General features: G+C 38.4%; 1 protein-coding gene across 1 annotated transcript; it reads right to left on the reverse strand.

Annotated features, from left to right (window-relative positions):
• Positions 1-971: 971 nt before the first annotated feature.
• Positions 972-9696, reverse strand: LOC146681590 (uncharacterized). Its single transcript, XM_085449503.1, has 3 exons — positions 9585-9696; positions 2327-2482; positions 972-1902 (listed from the first exon to the last, which is right to left on the reverse strand). Exons 1-3 carry the CDS (start codon positions 9627-9629, stop codon positions 1669-1671), a joined length of 435 nt encoding a protein of 144 aa, XP_085305629.1. The 5' UTR covers positions 9630-9696; the 3' UTR covers positions 972-1668.
• Between the last annotated feature and the right edge of the window lie 1984 nt (positions 9697-11680).

The raw sequence follows: 11680 nt of genomic DNA on the forward strand, positions 1-11680 counted from the left end.
GAAACGGTGGTAACTTGGAACCCCTAATGAATCCTAACAAGCGTCGTCTCCCTTTCCTCCCTGCTTGGCTTACTAACACATGACATTTTCTGTTAGTAAACCATTAGCTTAATATCTTCTGATGAATGTACTGTAGGGCAAAGAGGGCACGGCATACACACTATGGCAGTAATATGTTAGACCGAGTACAGGAACTCTGTCAACTGTCTCCCATCAGTCATTAGGTCTGTTCAGGCATGGATACGCACACTTGCCACGAGGCAGCGTGTGCACTCTCTGTGTCTGTGTGTGTGTTTAACTGACAGAAGGATGAATCGTTTCTAGGATGACCTGGTTTTTCAGGGAAGTTTGAGCATGTGTGTGGCTGAATATATGCGTGTGTGGAGGTTAATGGCGCATAAAATGATGTCTTTATTAGCATAAAGCTCATGATGGAAAAATAATCATATCTGTCAGCTACATGACAAGAACAAAGGAAGTCTGCGAGTACTCATTATGATGACAGTAAAAAAGTCATTAAAATGCTACATTTACTTTTTTAATCCCACACTGAAAAAAATAATCAGTGGGATAAACATGAAAAAATTATTGTAAGCGGTTGCACGAAATTAAGTTATGTTTGGTTAACCATAGTTTTTTTATGTTATACCTGCACACATTTTTCTGGTAACACGAACATGACTTTTTTATGTTGTTGTTATGTTTTTCATTCCGGTCAAATATTTATAGAAACCACTTGTTTATCAGACATAAACTTTTTGTGTTAATTGTATTGGACTACTATGTGTTATATTGACAAGATTATTTTATGGTAAACTTATTTTATTTTATAACAAATTTCTAATATATAATATATAATCTAATATATAATTGAGTGTTCAATAAATAAAACTAAATTAAGGCTGATCTTACTGTATGTACTGTACACTTTCTCTCAATCAAAGAAATAAGCAAAACATTTTTGAACAATGACAGTTGTAACAATGGACTTTCAATTCAGGCTTCCAAAATATACATGAGTCATATTTGTACAATGCATCTCTTGAAAAACATTCCACAAAGTTATCTGCTGTAACCTGAATTCAACATTGTGGGGCCTTATGACATCGCGCTTATGTAAAAAATAGTTTTTTTAAATGTAAGAGCCATAAGGTAATATAGCAACAGGGGTGTAATTATTAAAAAGACACAAAGAAGAGACTTAAAATAACATTATAACCCACAAGCACAAAACCAAGAGACCTACACTGATTAGTATTGGCTTGCTTCTATCACTAAACATCACAATCACTAATACTAGACGATGCAATCTGTTTGTAGTGGTGCACCTTGGGAAAAAAATTGCAAACTGGTGAAATTGGTGCAAGGCACCATTTCCATTGAGAAAAATGGAAATTCAAAGTTAGAATTTTTTTTTAAAAGAGCCATGGCTTGAAAAGTGAAAACTGCAGTAATAAAGGCCCCAAGTTGAAAAGTGCCAGAAAAATAAGTTTCACTATGTACTGCAACTTTACCAGTGCTGGCTTAAAAGAAAGGATGGTACATATTCGAAGAGGTAAACATGTTGTTCCCACATCATAACTGGAAAACTGTTCAATCGTACAGTCTGGTCCTGAAAACCTGGGCCTTCTTTGAAAGGCTGTTCCTTTTGAGCTCCATAACCAGTTTCTATAATACCTTGAAGGTATACTTTTCCAGTGGGTAGGTGAGGTTCAAAGTGTACATTAGTCCAAACAGCATTGTAGCTGCTAGGGTATAGTTATCCAAATCCTGCCAGACTCTCTGGCCTTCAAGGACTATCCCGATGTCCTCAGGGCTGCCATTGGCATCTCTTGACTTTATGATGTAAATTCTCATGGTTGTTTCCTTATTAGATCGTTGGATAATGGCTTCATCTGTGGCCTAGAAAATGCAGAATTCCAAAATTTAATTAAACAGAACACTGGTCAAAGAACATTATACCAAATCTTATTTTAATCTGTGTCACTATTCCAAAAAATGTTAACATTAACACATTAAGTGAACAAAAATGGATTCATTACAGCATGTGATTTGAGTCCTCAGAATGCTTAAAAAGGTAATGCATGAAGTGAAATCTCCATGCAAAGAAGCAGAATACTGTCAGAGCATAGAGAGGTGTTCAACTATGAACTCCACACATAGTTCTAATGCAGGTAAAAGAAAAAACAAAACAAAAACGCACCCATGCTAAATTGTGAAAATCCCAGGTGATTTTCAACATACTCCTGGCATAGATTGACAAGCAGCATTTTGTTAAAATTATTATTTTCCCTAAAGTGTATACACAAATTAATTTTTTTCTTACCTGGGCCATGGGCTCCAGAATGTTCTGCAGTCTTCCTTCTATTTGTCCTCCTCGCCTTTTGAAGACCTTTATTAGTTTGTCAGATAGCACATCTATCTGCGAGAGTAATCTGGACTGCAGTGGCATGGTGGTAATGCGCTTAAACTCTGCATTTATCTAAAAAGAGAAGTTGTCACATAAAAATGCTGTCAAAATCTCAAATCTCACAAGGTTACATCCACACAAAGTTGTTATTTTTTGTCATATTACTATTTATTAGCTATGGGTCCCATGTTGCTGAGCAGCTCCATAGTTGCCCTTACTTCCATACCACCCAAAGCCTGTTTGCAACCACAGCAGTTGCCTCCTTCTGGCCATTTTGCAGTTCTGCCAAATGACCCAGAAACTACATCTATTATTGTCATATACACATCAAGGTCTTTCATTAATACTTAGTTAAATTAGTTAATTTGACCTTTCCAGAAAATTTACCTTACAGAATGTGACATAACATATGCAAATCTTCACCCCCCCACTAGAGCAGGGCGATATGGCCAAAAATATTTATCACGATATATATTTGAAAATTTGCGATAACGATATAACTGACGATATAATTGATGCGAGACAAAATACAACTCCACAACATTACTAGCGCAAAAAGACAACCTTCCATTTATTTTCACGTAAACAAGAAGCTGGTTTTTATGTACATTAAAGCTTTATAAAAATGTAACAGTGCAAATGCAAATTCCTTGCTGAAAGTTTAACCCAAAGGCATTTCCAGTAGAAATGGGCTGACATATCCTGAGCATAACCATGTATAATATCCACTGAAGTTAAAAAGAGGTGCTTTGCAACATTAAACTGCAGTGTGCAGTACGCATTTTTCGGACCATAAGGTGCACGGGATTATAAGGCACATTAAGCGAAACAAAGCAGTCAGATAAATCAAACTTTATTAAACTCATTCTTCTTGCTTCCTCCACTTCTGTACCATTGATTCATTAATGTTGAATTCTCTGGCAGCTGAGCTATTCCCATGTTGTTGCAGTATATTAATGACTAACCTCGTATTGTGGATGGATTATCTCAGTTGTTCTCCTGACTGAAGTTTGGTCCGTTTACAGCATCCTGCCATGCGATTGCATTTGTCTCTAACCATGAAGAACCTTCACGTTAACTTTTATAAGTGGAAAAGTGTTAGTGTTCGTCCTCCAGCTTCACTGTTTATGTTATGCTAACATAGCTGTGTCGCTAGCGATCATGTAGCACATCATTATATACCAGCTAGCCCAACTTCAGTAACCCTACAAACGTCACTGCTGTTTAGTTTCCTGTCTTCATTTATGTTGGAAGTGATAGCAGAGCTGTACGTTTGAATTTTTTCAGAAATCTCTCAGTCAGAACATGCTATATCATGCTTAGGTAACTAGCGAAACTAGCGAGCTAACTTCCGCTAGCTTCCTGCTAACTTCTAACTCCGTTAAATGTAATAACTTTTGTTTTCATGGATGCCTGGAAGTTAAACTTCATAGTTACACCTGGTAAAGCAGCAATACTGATCGTTTTATTAAAGATGAAAGAATTTAGACAGTTTTCAACTCTCAGTGATGCTGCAGTGTTGTTTGACCTGAAGTCAAATATACGGAGTTTGGGACCCAGATTACTCCCAGATTTAAGAGCATCTTAGTCCGACAAATACGACAATAACAACGGCCGCTTGCATGTTCTGCAAAAAAATGTGCTTTGTTGTGTATCTGACGGACAAACACCAAACCAGTTCCACATCACGTAAGTTGCACCATTTTTACAAACCAACAATCGGCCATGTGTGTATGAAAACAAAGGCACTGCGCATGCGCGTTTTACTCCCATTCTATCGCGATATTTCATTTTCCTATCGTTGCCTAACATTATACCGGTATTACCGTGAACGGTATAATATGGCCCAGCCCTACCCCCCACCCCCACCCCCAAACACACACACAGAGCCCACTCCATGGCAAACTAGCTTATTTAACTGTTTAACTAAAACATTTTAGGTACAACCAGTTAACTAAATGGACACAAGTTTGTTAGTCTGTATTCACTGAGAAAAAACAAGCGAATGTGACTGGGGACACACTGAAAAAAAGCTAATGCACATAATATTGTCCCGCAGCTTAAGCTAGCATTAGCGTTAGTTAACTTAAGGAATTACTTGTTTTTTTCCATTATGTTGCTCAACAGCAATTCATGAGAAAAACTTCCCCATCTAATGGATGTTCTCTTCGTTTCCTCTCAAACATGTAGTTTTCAGTTTACCTCGACAAAGTAAAGCTCAGCACCAAACGTAAACGAAGCAAAGACAAAAAATGGCGGACTGCCACAGTGAATTTTCCCTCGCAGAACACACCCGGGGGGGGGGGGGGTTCAACAGAAAACATAAGTATTTTCTGTTATTTTGATATGACTGGTTTAAAAAGACTCAACATCCTTCTAAAACAAGTGAAAGGCGTGAGACTTAATTATGTTTAGACCAAAAATATAAATGATTCATGTTGGATATATTTACTGTATTTTTACTAATTTAACAACCTCATCATTGCATTAGTCGCTTTATGCTATAGCATTACGCTTACATTAGCTTGAAGCTCAAGGTCGTCATTTTATTTAATTTCTTTTTCTGGGCTTACAAACAGGACACACAACATTTAGATAACCGTTACACTGAATCTTGGGTCTGTGTTGAGTCTTCCAGCTGCTGACTACAGAAGCTAGATTGACCTTTCAGCATGTTTATAGCGGCTGTGGCTATGTGCTGGTAATGTTACCGTGTGTGAGCAGTCACATTGGCAGCAGACATGTTTCAACAAACTAGTCATATCCCGGCCCTACATTAGCTTGTTTAATGGTTAAGACACTGCAGGTACCACCACTTACTACAGACACCGATGCAAGTTTGTAATAGTCTGTTAATTTAGAATGAAAGAATATACAAACAATATTAACTCACATTATATATGTTAATTACTAATTTGCTTATCGCATAATTTCGGTTACCATTAGCTAACTGGAGCCTAACATTGGCCTTTCATGGTTTTCGATAAATAGCCCACATACCTGTAAAATAACAATACCCCAGTAAAAGTCCACATATATAAAGGGTCTACACTCTTTCTCACTGGTGTGTTAGCGTTAAAATCTTATTTACCTTCAAGTGTAAAACTCCAGATGGTAGATTTTCCAAAGCGAGAGACAAAAATGGCGGACAGTGCAGCCGATTTTTCCTTTCCAGGGGGCGGAGCTTGAGGGTAAAACACGACTAACTTGTTTCTTTTCAACATGATTTGTTCTTAAAGAATGAATATTCTTAAAGAATATGTGAAAATTAAAAGACAAAAATATGTTTAGATGTGAAATTTAAATTAGTCATGCTGGATATATGAAGTAATTCTATGCAGATTCAACAACCACCCTATTGCATTTTTTTCAGTGCACGTTACCTGATTTAAAGTGAACTTTTATGATTAATATGCTTACCCAATGCACATTTGTTAACTCTATTTTAGTAGCCACAAAGAAGAAGATTTGTGTTTGAGCAGAGATGTTATAAGAGACAAAGAGATAACTCAGAAACCATAAATGAAATGTATGCAAGAATTAAACACTAATAAAGATGGTAGAAGAAATAACGTCATACTGGGGAAAAGCCAACAAACCTTTTCAAACCCTCACTCAACATGTGATAATAGACTCTCTGCATCAAATCATATCTGTTATTAATCTCTGTCTCTCTTCCACAGCATGTCTTTATCCTGTCTTCCTTCTCTCACTCCAACCGGTCGCAGCAGATGGCCGCCCCTCCCTGAGCCTGGTTTTGTCAGAGGTTTCTTCCTGTTAAAAGGGAGTTTTTCCTTCCCACTGTCGCCAAAGTGCTTGCTCACAGGGGGTCATATGATTGTTGGGTTTTTCCCTGTATGTATTATTGTAGGATCTACCTTACAATATAAAGCTCCTTGAGGTGACTGTTGTTGTGATTTGGCGCTGTATAAATAAAATTGAATTGAATTGACTGTACGGACTGTAAATTTGTACATGGAATTTATAATAACCATTGAATTTAAAGGGTTGTTATCTGTCTAACACATCCACCCCATCTCCTAAACCTCCTCCCTACATGCTACTACTGATGTTTAGTCCAGTTCTTGTGTATTCTGGCAAACTTTAGACTGTTCTCCTTTCTCCCTTCCTTAAGAATGGCTTCTTGATAGTCATTCTTTCATCAGTCGATGGATCAGCTGAAGGTCCAGATGCATCCCTCAGGTCCTGTGCAAGTTCTTTGCTGGATTCTATCCTATTTCTTGGATACTGTTCGTCCACTGTAGATACACCTGTCACGTCTTTTTTGGCCTCAACTTGTCCAGTGTTTTGAGAACACATCACACTGTGCAGAGATATGATAGGTGTCATCATGCTTAACCACATAAAACTCAAAGTGATCAGGGTGAGTTTCACAAGATCTTGCAGTACTTATGATTTGATTCTGAGAATTTACTCATCTTACTTGTTTGTATCTTGAAGAGGTGATTCAGATAGGCAGCTGGCAGGCAGACGGGATTTCAGAGAGAGTGGGCAGGCAGGCGGGTAAAAGGCAAGTATTTTCCTACACAGGTTCAGCGACTGACTGGAAGGTTTAGGTGGTAGTGGAAGTGGAAGAAACTATGTGTCTGTGTCTAAGTGTCTGTTAAACTCCTCAAGGCGACAGGAATTCAAGGGAAAAAGGCAGTCACTCAAACTTCAGGCAGGTAACTGCAGGGTGATTGAGTGGAAAACACAGGAACTAGTTAGAGACATGGGAGGCCTAATTACCACCATAACAATTGCAAATGTCTGGTGGAGAGGGGCAGCTCAAGCTGGTTCTTAAATACTGTGAGCTGATGAGTTAATGGAGAACTTTTTCTGGGAGAAAGACTTCATTGTTTACAATCCTCAGTACTGTCTGCAGCCCATGTAGGGCACTCAACTACAACTGAGTCATTGTCATTGTCCATTTTCTTACATTTTTAATCAATTATCATTGTCAATTTTAACAAAAACTGGGGGAGTGACTCCAAAATCCAGTATTTTTGATGTCATTTTTTCTCTATTTAGTTCTAGTCTTTGAAAAACAGTAACAGTAACAAACTGTTTTCACCAATGACAAGTTCTCACTGTATGTTGCAGCCAGTAGGGCTTCCAAACCAGCGCCTGCTGTAATTCCTCATGATCCCTGGAAATGTGTGGCTGCTCTGCACGGATGTGGCTTTTTTTTATTTTAATCAGGCAAGACCCACCGCAGCCACTCTGATGACTCAAATCACATCACAGGCCCAATACAGAGCTGAGGTGGCATGTGTTTGGGTGCGTGTGCGTATGATGTGTGAGGTGAAGATGAGGGCGACAGCTAGGAAACAGCCGCCGGTGTCATCCAGCTTTAACGGGAATGATAAATGAGAAGCTCCATATGTGCGGCAATAACTTTAATGTCAGGATTTCAATTTCCTCTTTCAAATACATGAGAAAGATAATATGACAAAGATAATTGTCACATTAAATGTTAAATAACCACCATTGATTTAATGATGAGTGGGGTTTTTGATATGCTTTTACAAGGCTTTGAGGTAACATACTGTGCCCTCGGGCTGCTGTTTGGGAGGTCCTCAGCTGTTAAGTACAGACAGCAGTTGATTGCAATTTCAAATGTATGACCCGAGGCATCATCTTATATTCCAAAGCAGCACAGATTGAAATCTCAGCACAAAGACAGTCAATTTAAATATATTAGGATTTTACTATTTAGAGGTCCCACATAATATATAATTTTATTCTGTCTGACTTATTGAACTATTGTTTTCTCTGAATGGTTTTAGAAGTCTTTACTACAACTAGCAAAATACTAACTAACGAATAAAATAAGGTTTTAATTTTGTCTATAATCATCTGACCTCTGTGACCCTGTCTAGTGACTTTGCTACAGCTATCTGGATGTTCAGAAGAATATGCTGTATTTGAATCAGTTACAAAAAGTCTACTTGCTTAGGTTTTTAAAGCTAGTTTTAAGTTAGCATTAAAGTGGTATATAAAATTGTTGACATGCTAAAGTGCGATTACTTTTCTATTTTATTAAGGCTTCAATTAAATTTCCTTGACTCTTTTTAATATCTATATATGCGTATTTTTATTGAAATGCATGTAGTTTGGTTGTACTGTAAATATATTGCTTAGTCACAACTCCAACCTGAAACTGTGTGTGGATGCAGCTAGCTAAAGTTTAACTGCACAAAGGTTTGATAAACTTAGTTTGTATGCAATGCCCCAGCTGAAAAAAGATGCATGAAATCTGATCCTGAATGACTTCTTACTAAGGTGTGTAGGGGAAGCAGATATTCCTTTACTGTGCTTTCTGTCTCTTTAACCTTTAGTTAGCTTGTAAGATCATCCTTTTTTCTGACGCATTTGATTTAGAGAGTTAACACAATGTAACAGTGACAAATTGGGCAGCATCTTTGAATGAAAATTTGCCTGCAACTCCACAAAAGGCCTTCACGTCATTTTTTTCAACTGGCTATATATAGCTAACAACCAGGCCATCTCTCTGGCCCATATATGTTCTAACTCTCCAGCAGTCCTATATGAAAATGCCAAACATGCTGCCAGCTGGTTTGAGAGCCTCCACAGGGCAGCGATATTCTAAAGTACACTCTCTACTTAATGTCAAAACCACACTAGACACACTTTGAATATGGGAAGATCTATTTACCTACACAGTGTATACTCATTGTTTTGCCCTATTTGTTTAAAAGCAGGTACTGCAAATAAAATAAAATAGTGTAAATGATAAAATTAGAGAATGCTGAACTCTTTTGAGCTATCGCTCGACATAATTATTTTCTACTTTTAGTGGCCATTTTTATGCATTTCATGAAGTGATTATAAATAATTATTTTCCCTAGAAAACTGTGAAAATGTTTGTCTTTAACATACAGCATAAAGAAACAAGTCTAAATACACTGTGTCACATATCTCAGTGGGGAAAAATCATGATGGATATCTCTGCTGATTTAGAATGTGTAGGAATAAAAGGATGCCATATTGTTTAATGGAAATGAAGAGCCTACAGAGAGATGAATTCCAAGACACCCAAAAAACCAAAAGTGAAAAGAATATTTTGCCAGAATTTCATTGCACAAACTGAAAATGGTACTCAGTAATTTGTGAGGTTCCCACGTGTTTGTATGCATGCCTGACAACTGACCTGAGCCAGCGGATGGTGTCTCCTCCCAGATCTGGACCAGAGCATCACCAAACTCCTGGACCATCTGTGGTGTAACCTGCCGGCATTGGATGGAACAAAACACAATGTCCTAGAGGTGTTCTGTTGGATTTAAGGCAGTCAGTCAGTGAAAGGTATCGATCTTCATCTTTTATGAACTGCCTACATACTCTCGCTGTATCAGGCCAACCATTGTTGTGCACTAGGACAAACCCAAGACCCACAGCACCAGCATGTAGTGCAAGTTAGAGTGCCATTGCCTATCATTTAGGCACCATCACCATCACTGACCCACCACCAAACTGGTAATGCTTCCAGTATGACAACAACCCGAAACTTACGTTGCTATTGACCGGTCTGCACAGAGCACAGACCTCAATCTCACTGACAAGGTTCATGTCAGAAAACCATCGAATCTGTGGGAGCTTGAAAGATTCGTCCTAGAAGAATGGACTGGGATTTCTCGGGACACTGCAGGCTGATATCCAGCAAAAGGGTACCCAGCTGACTTTAAGCATCTGGGGGCTAATCATTTTGACCTGGTACTTTTGTTTTTTGAGAAATTATTTTATTTTTGCATGCAAAGTAAAATAATGTAAGCCTCCAAAATAAAACTAGGACGATAGGAAAAGCCCCTGGAAATTTATTTTTAAAATTCATAGCAGATCTAATTATTCTTTCCTCATCTGTATTATTCTCATTAATTTTCATTAACATCACAATAATCTGGAACCTACTGTTTGATTCTTTCATTTTTAAGCTTGACCAAAAAACCGACCACCACTCTCTGCTTCTTCTCGCATCTGCTTAGGTGTGGTTTTGGGATGTGATGTAATGGGTAAATAGTATGCTCAGAGTCAAAGCATATCGGAAATAAATGCTTTCAAATTTCACTCAAGCACCCTGATGACAATCGATTTTCCACTACAGCGTCTGAAAATGCTCTTATCTTACTGCAGTGTGCCGCACAGTGATAAGAGCATTACAGGTCGGAGTTTTCTTTCTCTTTGTTGGCATCACTGTGGGGAATCTTTATGTGATCTCTGGAGCTCCTCCACAGCTTACCTCCCTACTGTTATTCCTCTGTGCTGTGGTTTGGAAAACAGCAGCAGACATGATGAGGCTGCAGCATGGTGAGCCAAATGGTAACACTGCCCACATCTATGAGAGGTGGGCCCATGAGGGGGATGGGTACAGAAGGAGGAGGTGTGATTGTGTCAGCATCTGTGAGTGTGCATTTATCTGCACAAATATTGAAAAGTCTTCATGCATGCTGGGGAGAGGCTTGCTGATATAGAGTTAAAAAGAACTTTATTTTGGGGTTATTTTGTGTTACCGTGGTGCTGTTGGTGGGATTTTGAGGAAGCGGGTGTTGACAGCAACATTTCTTTGATTTGGTGATGGCCTGAGGTGTGTGCAGGCTGCCATGAGCGGGGTGGGTGGAGCTGAGGGGTAAGCACGTGGGGTTGAAGTGTGTGTCTGTGTGTCAGTCGAAATATAAAACTGAGGTTACACGTGAAGACACCAAAGCACACGGCATTACGTCACTTCAATGAGATTGTGTGTATGGGAGGTAATTTAATTCATAAATCACACTTTTGTCTTATTCTCACCAACACCGCCTGACACAGACCATCACATGTGAGGCCGAAGGTTGGCATCATGTGACAAGAATTATAAGAAAAGGTTGTGATGCAAGTATGCCCATAAGAAAGAATACCGGTAACAGTTTTTGCATGTGTGTGAAGCAGCACGAAAATGTAGGATGAATGAAGTTTAATTATAAAGAAATGCAGTTTGATTTGGGGAAAAAAGTCAAGCTTGGTATAAATAAAATATTTTGAAAAACCCAAATACAAGAGAAATCCGTCATTGATTTGCATACATGCATTATGATAATGGTTTGTGTATGATGTGCAGGTATGTATTCATTTTGATTCATTCACTGGATTCCCTACATAATTCCCTACAATTACTGCACATCATTCATGTTAGACTAAGTGTTTTGGTCATCTATGGCGTTATGAAAAAAGTATCTGCCTCCTTACTTGATTTCTTAGTCTTCACATGCCTTACAT

This window comes from Copadichromis virginalis, linkage group LG23 (assembly GCF_057382275.1).
Source record: "Copadichromis virginalis isolate Kocher_CV1m ecotype Utaka linkage group LG23, C_Virginalis_male_GT1.1, whole genome shotgun sequence".
Taxonomy (NCBI): domain Eukaryota; kingdom Metazoa; phylum Chordata; class Actinopteri; order Cichliformes; family Cichlidae; genus Copadichromis; species Copadichromis virginalis.

Bases quoted from the DNA above. Each gene is read 5' to 3' on its own strand.
- LOC146681590 (XM_085449503.1), bottom strand. From the start codon at position 9,629: ATGCTCTGGTCCAGATCTGGGAGGAGACACCATCCGCTGGCTCAG. The intron at 2,483-9,584 runs GTCAGTTGTCAG...TTCTCTTTTTAG, and splicing joins GACACCATCCGCTGGCTCAG to ATAAATGCAGAGTTTAAGCG. The intron at 1,903-2,326 runs GTAAGAAAAAAA...TGCATTTTCTAG, and splicing joins TTCTGGAGCCCATGGCCCAG to GCCACAGATGAAGCCATTAT.